This window comes from Dendronephthya gigantea, unplaced genomic scaffold (assembly GCF_004324835.1).
Source record: "Dendronephthya gigantea isolate DGI-Jeju-01 unplaced genomic scaffold, DenGig_1.0 000015F, whole genome shotgun sequence".
Lineage (NCBI taxonomy): Eukaryota > Metazoa > Cnidaria > Anthozoa > Malacalcyonacea > Nephtheidae > Dendronephthya > Dendronephthya gigantea.
In genome coordinates this window covers 1330001-1345825 of record NW_021163025.1, presented here as the reverse complement: position 1 = coordinate 1345825, position 15825 = coordinate 1330001, and the positions used below count along the sequence as shown (strand labels likewise).

The following is a 15825-nucleotide window of genomic DNA, read 5'->3' as shown; positions in this document are numbered from 1 at the left end:
CGAACCACAAATACAATAACATTATTAACATACTTTTATTGCCTTTTTTGTGCTTTGTGCTGATCAGAATACCTGTAAAAACATGCCTTCGAGAATCATTTTAAATATTTGTATTTAATATATTTCAATTTTTCAACAAATCATTATACAAGAATTCGCATTTATGGTTTGCGGGCGGTTTAGTTTCAATGATTTTGCGATAATTTGATAATTCACTACCTTTTATATAATCCAAGCCCATTAGCAAAACGTTTAAGATTTTCCTGTGTACATATCATGTTCAAAAATTATATTTCATTCCTAAGTGATTTAGATTCCGACTCGCAGGAAAACATTAAAAAATATCCGGCAATTATACAGCGTTGCTTGGCTATTTTTGGGTAATTTTAGATCTAACAATAATATTGTTAAGAGATACTTGTCGATGTTTCTAAATAACTTAGCAACAAACCCAAATAGTCGTTCTATTTGAAAAAACTCTCGCAGCTAAACAACTGATGTGATCTTTTGCAGCGTCTATTCTTGAGCACGGTTATGCACAAAGAAACAATACACAGGTGCATTGCCATTGATGCAAATATTCGACAAATTTAATTATTCATGCTTGGAGGCAAAATATTTCAACAGATTGCTTTTAATGAGACACGAAAAGGCAGAAAATAGACTTTTTATTCATGATTAATGTCTTTCGGAAACCCGAAAAGATTTAATATGACTTTCTCTAAATAATTCACGATTGAAGTCTTGAAGCTGGCCAATTAACTTATTATGGCGGCCATTGTGATGTTTTGTCTTTGACAAGCACGTTTCGGAGCGGTTTGTTTTAGGACCGAAAAAGGACAAAGGTTTTCACAACTTGTTTGCTGTCATCTAACACACCTCGTAGGGCGATGGGGCATTGGAAAATTAAGCTGAGACAAGTAAAAATTGAAAAAGAATGTGTAATATCAAAATGCTATGAATATAGCATTATAGGCCTCTCTACTTGAATTCGCATATAATGAGTGTGTTTTCCGCGACTCTTTTGTCAGGAAAATTTCCTTGATCGTGAAAACTTTGGGTGCAGCCAGTAAGACCTTTGTGTAGTTTTGTTTCTATAGATTTGGCTTGATATATTTCATCTTAAATCTTTCACGAGATGCTCGTCAGATAGGCAGGAGTGGGATTACAGAGAATATAACTCATCAGCGAGAACGTGTACACAAGCGCCGCTATCGCTATTACGGCTATGAACTATGAACTGCCTGAACGATGTAGGATTAAGATGATTTTATTTGCACTTTCCTTTTTTTACGAGTTCCGTTATCTTCCGGAGTTTTGGGAAGCTCGTAGCCTGTAACGAAAAGACGCGGTCGATCACACTAAGTCAGTACGAAAAACTGACTAATCTAAATGCAAGCGAGTCGCACTATATATTGCACGCGGTGACAGCGAACCAGTCGATCGCCACCATCGCTACGGGAAGGTGCTTGAAGCGCGGTATATACATAGGCATGAATCATTATCAATTCTTTGAATAGGGATGCCGATAGTTGTCATGGTAATCTGACAAAAAATATATCTCCACCTGGCGGTGATGACGTCATTCCGAGGCACCAACAACGAGTGCGAGAAATTAGCAGCTGACTCGGTAACTACTCAATGCTTAGTAAATCCTAAATACACAAATCCACAAATCTAATCATTGAGATTAGGATTAAGTCTTAGATTAAGATTAAAGTTAGGTTTAAATCTTAGATTAGGATTAAGGTTAGGATTAGGTCTTAGAGTAGGTTCATGATTAAATAGGGTTAAACCTAATCCTAAATCTAATCCTAATCTTAACTCTAACCTCAAGGATTAAATTCGTATATTTAGGATTTACTTTCAAATTTCATATATGCATAAATAGTTTTTATAGGGCAAATCAAACAGTGAAGTCTAAAATTAAAACCACCTAAAGACTTACCTTCTTTGACATCCCATTCTGAATTGACTTCAGGTCAACTAAAGGAATCATCGAGGGTCTACACAAAAGAGTGTTGGCGTTCAGAGAAGTGTATAATAGTAATTTTTATTCGCACGCATTTTCTGCTAGCATTTGAAACATACGAGTTTACCTTCCATGTGCACATTGAAAAGGAAGATCGCATTTTGAGAGCGAAGTCATAAGGTTAACGCATTCATCTGTGGAAAGTGGATCTCCAAAACGAATTGCGCCTGAAAATGTGAAAGGAAATCTAAACATATCGAACTTTATTGTTATATGCTAGTCATGACATAAAGGATGCTCACCATGGCAGGCCTGTGAATTTAATACTTCGGTTATCGCTCTTGGCAGGGCAGCTGTTGAAGTTCCTTTAGTTGAAATCATCATCTTAAAAAGTTGAAAATAAAAAGATGGCTCCAAAAAGGCCTGGAAAATTGGGTGAAATGAACAATATCGCTGGAAAATTGGGTAAAAGGAAAACATGCAAATTCAAATTTCATCTTACTTCGATATACTCCTTGACAAGGTCCTGTAATGATAGAAAAGGTTTCTTTGGTACATGAAGAGAAACGCTAACTAAGAGCGAATGAATTATTAGGGTGATAAGGGGTAATATGGGGATGCATAGAAACAATTCATTGAACGGCAAAGCAAAAGAATGCCATTCAAGATACCATGTTTTTTGTGTCTGAACCATACCTCAATGCAAGCCTTTATTTCGTTGCGTAATTTGGCGCGATCGTCTGAGGCGGCGCGGGAGAGAAACACCGACGGGACAGTCTTGATACAAACTGAACTTTGTGCATCACTGGACGATGGCCGTGGATCTTGGAACGTGATTCCAACTCGCTGTAATTGAGCCCTAAACGCTTGCAGAAGATGGACATCGTGGTTCGACATCGATAATATACACGGTGTTGGAAGGACAGAAGATTTCAGCGACCTTTTGGTGTCAGGTTCGTCCCGATCGATGTACAACTCTGAAAAAATTCAAGTAAATCGTCGATGAAGGTTGGTGGTGGAGATTTGCCGTGCAATCAATACCAGCTAGATCTGAAGAAAGTTTGTCATCTACCCTAGTCTTCGTGTGATCTTCGCTGCGATTTTAGATACGATCTTCCGCTTTTGATAGATGTGAACTAGTGGATAGGGGATGTGTCTAGGTACGGTGCAGACGTAAATAGGGCATTCAAATACACTATTGTCACGTTGACATCTTTCAAAAGAAGGAGATCGTTCTCTGCAAAAGCCACGATTCTGCTGAATCAGGTAGAAAATTTTACCTTTGGTAAAGGTTTCCAAACGGACTCGTTCGTCTGCGGCATGCTGATCAACAATGATGAGCAGATTATCCCCGTCACCTGGACGAAAATTGAAACTGGATTATGATCCAGGCCAATGCTGGGGATGATAAAAATTAATACAGTGAATTGGGCATAATATGTGAACAGGTTTACCTTCGTAATAGCACAAGATGAATTTGTTATCCACCTGACCAACTACCTACGAAAAATTGCAAACACCGAAATAAAATCATCTTCCAGAAATTAGATCGCTATAGATTTTAAAATATCCGAGACAAAAAATTCTGGTAGTACTCTGACCGCCATTTCACGGTCAGTTAACAAAATCCTGGCACATGTTAAATAAATCGTCGGCCTAATTTCACAGCAAGCTTTATTTTGGCGTACCTTCATTTTGCTAAAGTGGTCTTTGGTAAATTTAAACGGCTGGGCTCTGTTTTGTTGCTTTAACCTTGTTCTGCTACCGTCTGTGAAAGAGGCATTCACGACAGGCTGTGAAAAAAAGGCACTTTGAAAATTGAAATAAATTGAATGTAAAAAGTTCGATGACGTATCTGTCTTATTTTGAGAATTTATTTCATGCATGCATGAATACGAGTTAATACGAGTTTTTCATATTATTTAACTATATTCGTTCTGGGAGTGATCGTACCTTTTCTCTCCTTTCAAAAACCGGATTTATCCACTGATCTAACATATGACTGATCTCGCTGGACTGTTCTTCCTCGCTTCTCGACCCACTACCCTCGCTTGGGCTTGAGCTTTTTGGCAACCATGGCGTAAAATTATGCGACAAATGGGACGCAAATTCACGGAAAGGCCGTGTTTTAGTAGATTTTGGCGGTGTCTCCAGTGATTTTGTTTTCTCAGGTTTGCAATCAGGGATGACCGTACTGGTGTTGCCTGTTCGCAGGTTTACATACACAGATTGCCCAGTATGTGGGTTATATTGTAGCAACCATTTGGAATTGCTAGTTGTTAGTGGTTTATCAGCAATCTCATCTGATTCGGTTGCCTTTTTTCCATCTGTGTTCCTAGCACTTGCTTCATTACTCAGTTTGTGCAATTTGAATTTAGCTTCTAAACTAGAATGTTCTTGAGAAGAATATGTTGAGTCTTCACTGCACCCAGCCATCTCATGTCGTTTTCGCTTTGCAGTTGATGACAGCATACTCCTTCTTAAGTCGGCTGCTGTAATTTGCCTTTTCATGGCAGTCAGATGCTCAAAATTGACAACTGAATCTGGGTTACTTGATTCAGACTCTTCCAGGGATAAGCCATGCCAATCATGATTTTCACACACAAGACTGCATCCTTTGTCAAATTCCTCTCTAAAAGCTCCTTCCTTCTTTAAAAATTTATTCAAGCATTCCTTCAAACAGGAAATTGGCTCCTTCCAATTCTGAAATTCCACCAGGGTCTTCTCAGGGTCAAATGTAATATCATAGGCATGGCGTGGACATTCAAGATTGATAACAAAGCCAGGATATTTGTCCTGCCTCTTCACACAATAGGACTCTTCCTCCTGATTGGATGGCTCTGAGATTATTAGACCAGTGATGGCTCTGGTCAAGATGTGGTTTGCAACATTGTGAAATCTTGTCTTTGAAACCAGCCGCTTGTTGACGTAGAAATACTGCAAATGCCTGTTCGAGAAGCCCTCAAGACTAACACACCCAGTTATGGTATACACCCCACTGGTTTGACATAGTGGTTTAAAAGACTTGCTTTTATCACAGCCAAATACTTGTGTTATAACAGACAAAGTAGAAGTACAAGTCTTCACCTGAAGCAATGTGCTGCCATTCTCCCTGTTGCGCACATGAATGGACACGCCCAGATTCATCAAGGCAACTCCCAAAACCTTTCTCCGAATTTGCTCCAAATCTGCTTTCTCTGATACTAGTTTCTGCCGAACGGGAAGGTTATAAAAAACACCACAGGCTTTGATGGTTGTGCCATGCTGTGGTCGATAGCTGGTACTTTCACACACACCCAAATCATGACCTTTGCTAATAAGCTTAGAGAATGTGCGGCATAATGTTTTATGCCGTGAAACAATTTCGACCTTCCGACATATTCTACCCAAGCTTGCCAGAGCCTCGCCACGGTATCCGTATGAAACAGCACTCTCTAAATCTTTTATCGAGCGACATTTGCTTGTGAAATATCGTTGTCCAACATTGTCCAAGTCGCTCCGACGCATTCCCGTTCCGTTGTCGCTAACTTCGAAAGAAACCGTAGAGATATCCACATCAACCGTGATGTTGCTCGATCCAGCATCGATTGAATTCAAAACAACTTCTTCAACGCAATGTGCAAGACTTGAAAACACCACACCAGATCTCAGCTCTGAAATGACATTACTTCCTAGCCTTTGAATCATACTCTAAGCCTTCATAAACGGAGATTTATCTCCTTAAAGCATACATGGACATTACTTCTGAATATGAAGCATTTTTTTAAGGAATAAAACACTTTGAAATATCTAAAAACAATAAAAATATACGTATTTAAAGGGACGACTTGCTTTGTTTTGTTTTGAATTTTGTTTTCCCGGTTAAATTTACCATCCGAAAGTCACTTCCGGTTTTTCAAATCCAATATGGCGGATACCAAGCAGTGAAAATTTGATTGAAACAATGTTTCGAAAATAATGTGTGAATGTTCGAGCTGTAGGACGGAATACTGCTTTTAGACAAAAGAAGAGATACTATTTTTCGAATATACGAATTAAAGTAAGTAAAATACTCGCGATAAGTTTGTCGAATATGCTTCTATAAAGTACCCATAATCTGCACATTTAAATGGCACTAATAAATTCGTACGTTTCGTCTTATTTTCAGTGGCTAAAGGGAAAGGAAAGTAAGTGCAAAGACCAGGCAGGGAAGCTGAGTTACAAAAAAACCTGTTTTATGAAACTGTATATAATTAAGACTGCTTTGTTTTTCTATAATTTTAATATACTAAAAGTTTAACTCTAAGCAATATATTTGAACACAATATGGCAGGCATAGTCTTATATAACCTTACCAAATCGTTCTGCTTTTTAAGGAGCATGCTCGTACGTCTGGTCAGCGCCGCTGGTACTGGATACTTTTACACAATGAGGAGAAATCGAGCAAGACCCGAGAAACTTGTCCTAATGAAGCATGATCCAGTTGGTAAGATATTGTATACATAAAAAATGTATGTAATATAAACTACTATATTAACTGTTGTTGGTGTTTTCATACAGTAAACAAACACGTGTTATTTGTGGAAACGAAAGTAAAGAAAGGAGCATCGTCAAAATAACGTCGATCAAATGAAGAGGTCAAATTGTCTAAATTAAGGATGAAATAAGGACAGTTATCATTGGAAATAGACCAAATAGTATACTTGGCATTTCAATATTTGCGGTAATAATACAGAGGACAAAATACTAAACAACTACTATGTAATTTTATAGGTTATGAATGAAATAAAGTAGGCTTTGTCTGCAATAGGGCACCTTATATTCTTCTTTAGGTCTGTTTATAGATTCACGCTTAGTTTATCAGAAAAGCCGCGCCGGCTCAAAATGAAGTATCCGATTTCTTTACGAGAAGTCCGCTGGAAAACTGTACTTGGGGGAAATTTTGCAAATCAGCGTGAAACACAAACACAGGCAGTTAGAATTGCATTTCATTTATTTTTCCTGACGTTAATCAAAATAAAACATAAAACACCAAAAGTTAACAAAGCGACTGGATCTCTCCAGTCAAGTACACACACACACAACACACAAGACTACTTATTTCTTGTCCTTTATTAAAAAAACTAGAAAGTGCATTTTGATTAGACCAAAAATCGCCCGGGACCATCCATCCAGTTACAAAGCGGAGAGCAGAGACTGCATTTTACAACAAATCGCGCCGGTCTTGTAATACCCAATATCCACTACGGTTGCGTTCACATTACACTCGCACTTACACGTGCGAGAGTCGAGGAGATGCCACGAGGTGCATGACGGGTAACACGAACAGCTTGTAGCCACGTGTTCAGGATCTGGACATGCGTGCTGGGCACCGGGCGTCTGAGAGAAAGTGCATTCAAGCTTTTGAAGCAAGCCTTAGAAAAGCAAGATGAAAAGATGGTGAAGTTGTTGGCGATATTTCTCTAGTACTATACTATTGTACACCGAAATTATCCTGTGTAGAATTTTATCCTGATAGGTGGAATCATAAGATCTAGAAACTCAGTGCTGATCATCTCCCATATTATGTGATAAATCTCGATTATGGGACATAAATATATACGATACCTGACTCTCCTTTGGCCCCTGGTGGTCCCGCTACGCCTGGTGTCCCCTTTGCGCCCGGAGAACCTCTTCCTGCAGGACGCCCTGGGTCACCTTTATCACCCTTCGTTCCAGGGAATCCTACTGAACCTTTTTCTCCAGCAGGTCCTGGAGGTCCTCCAAGTTCCCCTGCAAGCAAAACACTTTGTCAAATGTTCTCACTTGAAGACGCGGTGACAAAAAATCACAATATAGACACAACAGATAATCAAATCAAATCGTGGTAGAATAAATAGAATTCCAAGATGTATTTCTCTCCCTTCGGCTTCTATTTATTGTTTACAATTTGCCTTGCATCTATTTTACATACTTTCCCCCTGATTTAGTTGTGGGTCAAAATGTTTCCCTTCCTGGTCGGTTACGATTAATATTATTATTTGGTCAAAGTGAAAACTCGACACCCACCTGGTTCACCTTTTAACCCAGGACTACCCGGTGCCCCTGGATACCCTCTGATGCCCTTTGTGCCACGGAAACCAGGAGCTCCTCGTGACCCTGGAGGTCCCGGTGGTCCGGCTCTACCCCGTGGACCAGGTGCCCCTCTCGGGCCCGTATGACCTGAAATTTAAGAGCGAGCAATGTAATTTAAGATTTAAAAAACTGTGTAAGGTCCAATCTTTTTTGAGCATCTAGCAAAAGTTTGGTAGTTGCCAAATTGACATCTCTCAGACTCAGGGCCTCCACAGACAAGGGATTTAGTTCTCGACAACTATTTGTGATCGACAACTAAAAGTTATCGACAAGTAAAAAACGTAGTCTGTCGCGCAAGTTGTCGGCAACTAAACTCTAAATTTTTAGTTGTCGACAGCTAAGCAGTTTTCCGTTTCGAAAAGGGAAACTGCGTACTTATACACCGGAATTTCAATCGCTTTAAAATCGCCCATTTTTGGGTATAACTTTGATTAAATTTTAGTATTTCTAAATTGACGATCCTCTTTAACAATTGTTGGGTCCAAAGTTGAAATTTAATTGCTTTTCAAGCATTTTTAGAACGGTTGAAAAAATCACTATCCGGTGGATAGCGCTATCCAACTTTCATACAACCGGCTTCAGATGTTTATCGGAATGTCTGAATACCTTCATGTAATAACTGATGTTAATCGAACTGAGAACCCAGCATAAAATAAACATCAGATCATGCGGTATTAAACATTCCACTTCAAATATCAAATGACAGGCAGACGAAGAGAAACTTCACCTGTTTTTAAGACAAACATCAAACACATATCGACAAATATATTGACAAAGACTTTAACTAAGCTTACCTCTTCGTCTGAATAGCCTGAAACGAAAGTGTCCAGACGCAAGCGGCAACACGACTGCGCAAAACAAAACGACGACGCATAGGAAGAGCTTAAGAGACGACATGACCCCGTATCACTGTTTTATCAAAAACAAAATGATAGTCAGAAGATATAAACGTATATTTCTTCGTAAATCACAATCGCGCTAAAACGTCTTGTTCTTGGCAACGAATTATCCCGAATTATAACTTTCAGTTACAATTTCGCTTTTATGAGTTCGCTTTTATGACGCAGTGCGGTGTCTAGAAGGTGCCAAATGGCGAAACAATACACAATAAATTAACATAATTTGCGGTTTCCGTTTAAAACGGGGCGTTCATTGCGGGATGAGTTTACATTATATGTTTACCCAATGACACTTAAAACCTTGAAGTGTCTTTACATCACCAATATAATGTATATCAGTCAATACGTCAATATCATATTGGATTTATGATTTTTGACTCGAAATAGATGCCAGATGGGGCATAACATACAAGACATTCACGGAGGTTTGGTAATGTTGAAATTGGTGTAAATGGAAGCACCAGTGGAAGCACCGAGTGCTATAATAGTGCATTTCCTGAAAAGATATTTTACGCTGTAACGCTTTTTCACGCGGAATGCAAATTGATCAACTAATCCCAGTCTTTTCCCGCCATTTTGGATAACCTGGGGCTGGTTATATAAACTACATTTTGTGTAGTTAAATCGTATACGGTTCACTCAAAAATACACGACTGATTGGTCCATTCTGCCACGAAAAGTCAACTGGTCTTTTATACAACTGGCCACTTTTACGCTCGTTTTAGCTAAACAGGTGAATTTTCATAATTCGAAATTCGTTTTATTCCGGAAAATGTCTAATGAATAGGAACATCACGATAACATGCTCTGCTATGATAAATTTTCCCTTTTATTACAATACAACCTCTTCAATATTGTATCTTGTGTATCCCCGAGTAAAAGCAAAACAATATTTTAAAGTTTAACTTTTCTCGGTCGATGAGCGCCTTTGTACGGATCAAAAATTTCATCAAAGTCGTAATCCTTGTCTTCGAGCGTTCTTTGTTTCTCCGCTGCCCTAGCGGCTTGCGGGCTCGGAGAAGCGACAACCATCGGTCGCATGCTATTCTCCGGTCGGCATTCGACCACGTGAAGGCCTTTGCGTTCTGCAAGTTGTTCGTGTGTTTCCTATACGCATGGAGAGTAGATGATCTTTTTGAGAAAAGTTCAATAAACGATAGCCGTAATTGGTTTGAAAACGTTCGGCGGGGAGGAAACTGAGGTATAAGAGGTGTACACCTTGCTTTATCCCACCCCTGTCCAATTACATCTCTGAATACAGATTACACCCGCCCATTTGTACTAGCTAGTTTTGTTGGTGGGTATCTTATGTGAAATCAAGGTCAGTAAGGGCAAAGCAAAACTTTGTATTCTTTTTCTGTGAGCCGCTAAAAAACCGAGCCAGCTGTTCTGGGGAAAATTTACGGCTCTGACAAGCGTGAATGATGAATGAGGACCGTCGTATATTAACACTTTCGTATAATAAATAGTCTTGTACCTGACTCAGTAGGCCTTGGAAAACAGCTCGAACAACACTGATCGGTGTCGTAGATCCTGTTATCTTACATCTCATGTCCTCGATCCCAATGCAATCAGCAACTGCACGGATGATTCTGTGGCATCTTAGACCATATCCTGAAATACCAAACTTTATTACTTGATTTTTCAACCCTTCTGCGATACTTGAAAAATTGAATTTTTTTTCAAATACCAAAGTCAAACAGAACTTCGTTCTGAATTCTTTGCACCCCCCCCTGTGAGGGAGAGTGTAAGAACGATCGAATGTCACATATTGTATGCTCACCAACCTGGAGGTTTTCTTTCAAACTTGATCTTTGTCTTACGATGTGTGCTCAGGAAGTCGTGATATACTGAAACATGGAAAGAAAGAAATAAGACAATTTAGGAGTAAGTTGGGATGGATTTGGGGCGATTCAAAATGATGAGTGAAATTGGGGTGAATGAGGGGAAATTGGGGATAGGAAGAGAGGGGGGAATTAGGGATATATGAGGGTTAACACAGAATAAATAAGAGGGCAATTAGGGATAGTTATTTGAGTTGAAATTGGGCCAGATGAACACTTCCCTGTGTCCGTTGGCAGTATAGCCATTTGCTAACAGATTTAGTGCATTATAAATGTATATTGAACTCACTTGTACGATCCTCACAGCGATCAACATAATACAAGTATTTTGCTGCTTTGTTTTTTGCCTGTGATGATGGTATAACAAAAACTTAATTGATCCAATGGTTCTGACACCCGGGCAAATTATTGAGCAAACAGATATGAATTTATTGTAAGATGCAAGGGTGCCCAACACCCCCCATCTTCCCAAACAGGGTTGGGGGATCTATAACAATAATCCGGCTAGACGTTCTTGAATATATACCTTTTTTAAAGCGCTGATGCCACTTTGTGCCTTTCCAACTGCAAATCCTGCAGCTCCATTCTTGTTACCAACAACAACAATAGCACGTTGTGACCGCTTTCTTCCCCCTGAAGTCATGTTGCTCACACGACGAAGCTAAAAATTTATGTCTAAGTCTAAGCAAGCATAGTGCATCCGGAGTACAACTATCACCAGGGGTGACACCCTCCCCCCATTCCAACTGCAAATTCAAAAAAACATTTGGTATAACCATGAAAATTAGGTAAATAACTAGAATGCCAGAGAAACAAATAAATGTGCCGATTAAAACTGCACCAGTAATTTAGCTTGTAGGTACACCACGTAAGTATTTAATACTGCAAGGCTTTCGGTCCGTTAACTCGGGCCTTCTTCAGTGCAATAAAGAAGGGTGTGGTGTACCTACAAGCTTAATTACTTATCGATTGTCACCATGCAAACATACAAGAATATTAATAAAATATAGTACAAGAATATTATTAAAATCTGCCCCCTTCCCCTCATACAACATTCCTGTTCAGTTAAGCACAATCATCCCTAGTTCAAATCCATACATGTTCAAAAATCTATAATTACATCTTACCTCCAAAACAATTGATTGAAAGTCTTCTAAAGAATCTGGAAAAAATAATAATTGAATTTTATATGACTATATGTATGCATAGGTAGAAGGGGGGGAGGGGTTCTTTGATAGAGATGATTGAACATCATTCCCAGTCTATCCTAAAGAAAGACCTAGGATTGTGAAGTTAAACAAGGCCATAAATTATTTTATCATGTGTTGGATAAACTAGTACTACCTCCAGTGGCTGTCTCTGGGGGTCCAAACTCCCGACCACGCCACGTCTTTCCACTCCAACCTCGTCTTGACAAATCTTGCCCGTACATTTTTTCTCCTGCAATAAACGCTTTTTTCCAGGCAGGCATCTCCCTACGTGGTTCTCTCTCGCTGACAAATGATTTGGAAACTGGAAATCCTTTCTTAGGTCTTGTGACCTCTGACATTTGAGGCTTGGGCAAATATCCTTCTTTCAGCTTTTTTCCACCCTTTCCTGGTTTGACCCTCACTGGGGTGTCAAGACCTGGCCATTTCTTGCCAAATTTTCCTGATAAAAAGAGACATCATTCTTGAATAATAACCTGATTAGTAATAAGAAACAACCAATTTGCTGGTGTAATAATTGAGACTTCCTAGTATAGGTGGTGGTCTATGAATTAGGAGTGCAAGCTAGGGGAGGTGGGATGGGTTCACCCCTAGAAAATTTCACCACCATCCAAATGAACTCAGAATTAATACTACTTCAGTGTTTATACCAAATTATAACACTTTTTAGCAGACCCTTACCAAATCCAGTTGGAGTAGATTCTTTATCCTTAGGTTTGGTCTTTTTCTTTCCCCTGCCAGTTCCACGGCCACCAGTAACGGCGTCCCAAAGTTTCTCATAATCACCTGAATATAGAACAATTGTAGAACAATGTACAATGACTGATGGTTCTCAGATAAGTCAATTTCAAATTGATTTAATGGCAAAGGTGCATAGTATTAGCTGAAAATGGGCACAAAGACCTCTAACAGTCACAACTCCAAACCATTTAGTGGTTTTCTAATCTGCATTTAATAGACTTAAATCTAACTCTAGTCTCTCTGCAGTACCCCAAGGCTTTACACCATATGGCAAAAAGGTGCATTTCACCAGATGGAATTGAGTACTTTTAGAGATATTGAATACAGACCTGTCACACTTGAAAGTTGTCTGTATTTGAAAATGTTTGCAGAAAATTCATGAAAGGAATTGACGTTGACAACTGTTCCTGCAATCAAATTTCAGAATATTACATTGCTCACATATACTGTGTACTTCAAAAAAAGCCTGGAAATTTGTCTCTAGGGTCGTTTTCTTGCATTCACACAAGTGTTCTTTTTGCCGACACCGATGTAAGCAGCGAGTCCGTATAGATAGTATATTCTACATTTAAAATGATGCATTTCATATATAAACTACAACGTGTAAAACGAGATCTGTAATCTCTGTCGAATTCACTTTCATAATTGAGCGATCCATTAACCCATAGTGCTATACAATAAATATTAAAAGTTACATACTGCTAAGTGCTAAACATACATAATTGGGTATATACAAAACAACAAAAGTGGCATATTCTACGTGAAATATTTACCTGTTTTTAGCGCAAAATTGATATTTTTAAAAGGGCACCCGAACAGATATTTTGAAAGAAGACCGCGCAAAGCCATGAATTTCTGTTAGGATATTTTCAAGCAATCGAAATTCCTAATTTTATTTCATTATTGTACAATATCTGTACATTTTTGTCCACCATGTTGGAAATGAGCCGAAAGTGAACGGGTTAGCGGTGAGCATTGTAAACTTTATGTAAACACAATTTTTTGTAACTACACTATAACAATAATAAATATGTATATATATCCTAAATATGGAAATTTCCATCAAAGTGGAAACCCTACACCAATCTTAAAATGTGCGCAAACTTCAAGTAAACACGTGCAAAATGTCTTTTTGTGCCAACGAAATAGTGCGAAAGAAAGGCTGATTATGGGCTGATAAATCCCCTGATTTCCTCTTGCAGAGATATGATTCGTTTGCGAAATATTGAATATTTGCTTTTGAGATGAGAAAATATGTAAATATTTCGGTCGCGAACTCCTTCTCTGCAAGTGGAGACTACCATAAGTCCATAAATAGCTTGTCAAAAGATTATCAAAAAATACAATATTTTTATAGACCAAAGAGGTTTGTTCAGTTTGAGATAAACGATCGAAGGACCAGGCTAATTGTATACGTTGCTTAAAACCACTGGTGTATTCATTGGATGATAATACCGGAACCCAGACTTCCCAGACAAATCTCGCGGATTTTCGTCTCTGGTTGCGTCATTCACCTCGCAAACTTTTTCTGTCTGGTCGTAGTTGAACGATCGACATTTGTTCATCATGCATACTATGAAACATTGTGACGTATCGTCTATCCCATCATCCTTTGCGATCAGGTGGTTGGCCAAGGCAGTATTTAAACCACCAACAGCAATAAAGTGCTGAGGAACCGATCTGAATGGAGCAAATGCTTCCCCTGTATCAAAGACAATAGCGATATAGGCTATCAACTGGGTTTTTGAATCAGTGTGCTAGGCCTCACAGATGTCGGAGCTGGTGGGGTGACTAGGGGCAACCTCGTTCCCAGGGTCTTCTTCTTGGACTAGGGGCTAAATGATACAAAGTGCCTTTTTTTCAATGTTGCCTTTGTGAAATTGCACCCTCTTTAGTTTTACATTTTTAAAATGTGATTTCTGTATCGTATTTGGATGATTGAGCGGTGACCACAATTTATATTTTATTTACCCAAAAACATAACCAAGCTAGTTCTACTAAATAGAATGCTTTTCTAAAACTGTTTTTGGGAGCCTGGTGGCTTTAAAACGTTTGCCTTTGTTCAATGAATGCAGGGACGCACTTTCTATTTTGAACTTTGCGACACACCCAGCCCAAATACTTACAACTGTTGTCATCGTCGAAACAGAATCTTGCGGGAAAATCAAACACTGCGTTGACCAGGCGGTAAACGAACATTCCAGGACAATTTATAACGCTGATGAACAGATGTTTGTAGCAGCAATCTCCATTGTAATTGAAACACACTTTTCGTCTGGTAACGCCGTCTTCAGGTTTGGGATGGCCATCTGGTAGCCAGCCTGGGGCCTGGGTGCCACAAGAGGACGGTGGGGGACACGATGTGGTAAGCTGGGAAAAGAAGGGAACATTCAATGAAAAGCCATTTTATTTTATTTCATTTATTTAATTATGAAAAGCAAATTTAGTCCGGGATAGAAGTTAATACCAGAGATTTGAGCAACACAAATCAGAATAACTAATCTAAAACCATAGCAGCTATTAGATTAACTAATCTAAAACCATAGCGGCTGAATACCTTCATGTACGAACTGCTCAGTGGGTTGAAAAAACTGTACATTTTACTAAAACCAAAGGAATCTTTATCATGTTGTATTTCTTTTGTCTCGTCTTGTTTTGAAAATCTGTTTCTTGATGAATCTATAACCTCTTCTGGTTTGAAGCACATTTCGTAACGGCCTACAATTTAGATAAATTGTTTTTGATTTTGATCAAAACTATTTTGGCTTGTTTCCGAAATCTTTATAGTTAATTACATCAGGTAATAAAATAACTTGAAAAACCTTTATTAGTCGTCGTAATTTCATAAAGATCTCTTCCATAAACGTTGCTTGCCCAGCATTCGTATTTCTTCGTCTCTCCCTTTGTTCCATTTGCAATGATGACAAGATTGGTATCCTGGTCGCTGGTTCGATTTTGTAACACAACACCGTCTCTTACCCATGCTATATGGCCTGGCGGGTAAGCGTACGAATGACATGGTAGAACAGTTTCCTGACCCTCGTAAACAGAGATAGCCGGAGAAACAA

General features: G+C 38.9%; 4 protein-coding genes across 4 annotated transcripts in view; all 4 read right to left on the bottom strand.

Moving 5' to 3' along the window:
* Nucleotides 1–177: 177 nt before the first annotated feature.
* Nucleotides 178–5759, bottom strand: LOC114520279 (DNA mismatch repair protein Mlh3-like). Its single transcript, XM_028540513.1, has 10 exons — nucleotides 3926–5759; nucleotides 3661–3765; nucleotides 3427–3472; nucleotides 3253–3330; nucleotides 2669–2949; nucleotides 2475–2498; nucleotides 2275–2356; nucleotides 2100–2199; nucleotides 1949–2006; nucleotides 178–1333 (listed from the first exon to the last, which is right to left on the bottom strand). The coding sequence occupies exons 1-10, from the start codon at nucleotides 5657–5659 to the stop codon at nucleotides 1271–1273; spliced, it is 2571 nt and encodes an 856-aa protein (XP_028396314.1). The 5' UTR covers nucleotides 5660–5759; the 3' UTR covers nucleotides 178–1270.
* A 1167-nt stretch (nucleotides 5760–6926) lies between these two features.
* LOC114520074 (otolin-1-A-like) lies at nucleotides 6927–9148 on the bottom strand. Its single transcript, XM_028540278.1, has 4 exons — nucleotides 8860–9148; nucleotides 8000–8152; nucleotides 7559–7723; nucleotides 6927–7365 (listed from the first exon to the last, which is right to left on the bottom strand). Exons 1-4 carry the CDS (start codon nucleotides 8960–8962, stop codon nucleotides 7127–7129), a joined length of 660 nt encoding a protein of 219 aa, XP_028396079.1. The 5' UTR covers nucleotides 8963–9148; the 3' UTR covers nucleotides 6927–7126.
* A 116-nt stretch (nucleotides 9149–9264) lies between these two features.
* Nucleotides 9265–13710, bottom strand: LOC114520073 (28S ribosomal protein S5, mitochondrial-like). The gene is made up of 10 exons (XM_028540277.1): nucleotides 13531–13710; nucleotides 13087–13164; nucleotides 12698–12802; nucleotides 12153–12458; nucleotides 11936–11970; nucleotides 11335–11469; nucleotides 11098–11155; nucleotides 10752–10814; nucleotides 10442–10578; nucleotides 9265–10071 (listed from the first exon to the last, which is right to left on the bottom strand). Exons 1-10 carry the CDS (start codon nucleotides 13604–13606, stop codon nucleotides 9859–9861), a joined length of 1206 nt encoding a protein of 401 aa, XP_028396078.1. The 5' UTR covers nucleotides 13607–13710; the 3' UTR covers nucleotides 9265–9858.
* A 120-nt stretch (nucleotides 13711–13830) lies between these two features.
* Nucleotides 13831–15825, bottom strand: part of LOC114520072 — a 5550-nt gene continuing 3555 nt past the window's right edge. The window contains exons 7-10 of the mRNA XM_028540276.1: nucleotides 15580–15825; nucleotides 15315–15475; nucleotides 14884–15127; nucleotides 13831–14459 (exon numbers count right to left, since the gene is read on the bottom strand). The exon at nucleotides 15580–15825 is cut by the window's right edge and continues 27 nt beyond it. Of these exons, the coding sequence (XP_028396077.1) occupies nucleotides 14161–14459; nucleotides 14884–15127; nucleotides 15315–15475; nucleotides 15580–15825 (950 nt within the window). The 3' untranslated portion in view covers nucleotides 13831–14160. The remainder of the gene's footprint in view (nucleotides 14460–14883; nucleotides 15128–15314; nucleotides 15476–15579) is intronic.

Coding starts and splice junctions, on each gene's coding strand:
- LOC114520279 (XM_028540513.1), bottom strand. CDS start 5,659: ATGATTCAAAGGCTAGGAAGTAATGTCATTTCAGAGCTGAGATCTGGT. Junction 3,766..3,925: donor TTTTTGAAAGGAGAGAAAAG/GTACGATCACTC, acceptor TTTTTTTCACAG/CCTGTCGTGAATGCCTCTTT. Junction 2,200..2,274: donor AAATTCACAGGCCTGCCATG/GTGAGCATCCTT, acceptor TCACATTTTCAG/GCGCAATTCGTTTTGGAGAT.
- LOC114520074 (XM_028540278.1), bottom strand. CDS start 8,962: ATGTCGTCTCTTAAGCTCTTCCTATGCGTCGTCGTTTTGTTTTGCGCA. Junction 7,724..7,999: donor TGGGTTAAAAGGTGAACCAG/GTGGGTGTCGAG, acceptor TTTTGCTTGCAG/GGGAACTTGGAGGACCTCCA. Junction 7,366..7,558: donor AGGGGCCAAAGGAGAGTCAG/GTATCGTATATA, acceptor TGCTTTTCTAAG/GCTTGCTTCAAAAGCTTGAA.
- LOC114520073 (XM_028540277.1), bottom strand. CDS start 13,606: ATGGCTTTGCGCGGTCTTCTTTCAAAATATCTGTTCGGGTGCCCTTTT. Junction 12,459..12,697: donor ATCTACTCCAACTGGATTTG/GTAAGGGTCTGC, acceptor TCTTTTTATCAG/GAAAATTTGGCAAGAAATGG. Junction 10,815..11,097: donor TCGCTGTGAGGATCGTACAA/GTGAGTTCAATA, acceptor TCCATGTTTCAG/TATATCACGACTTCCTGAGC.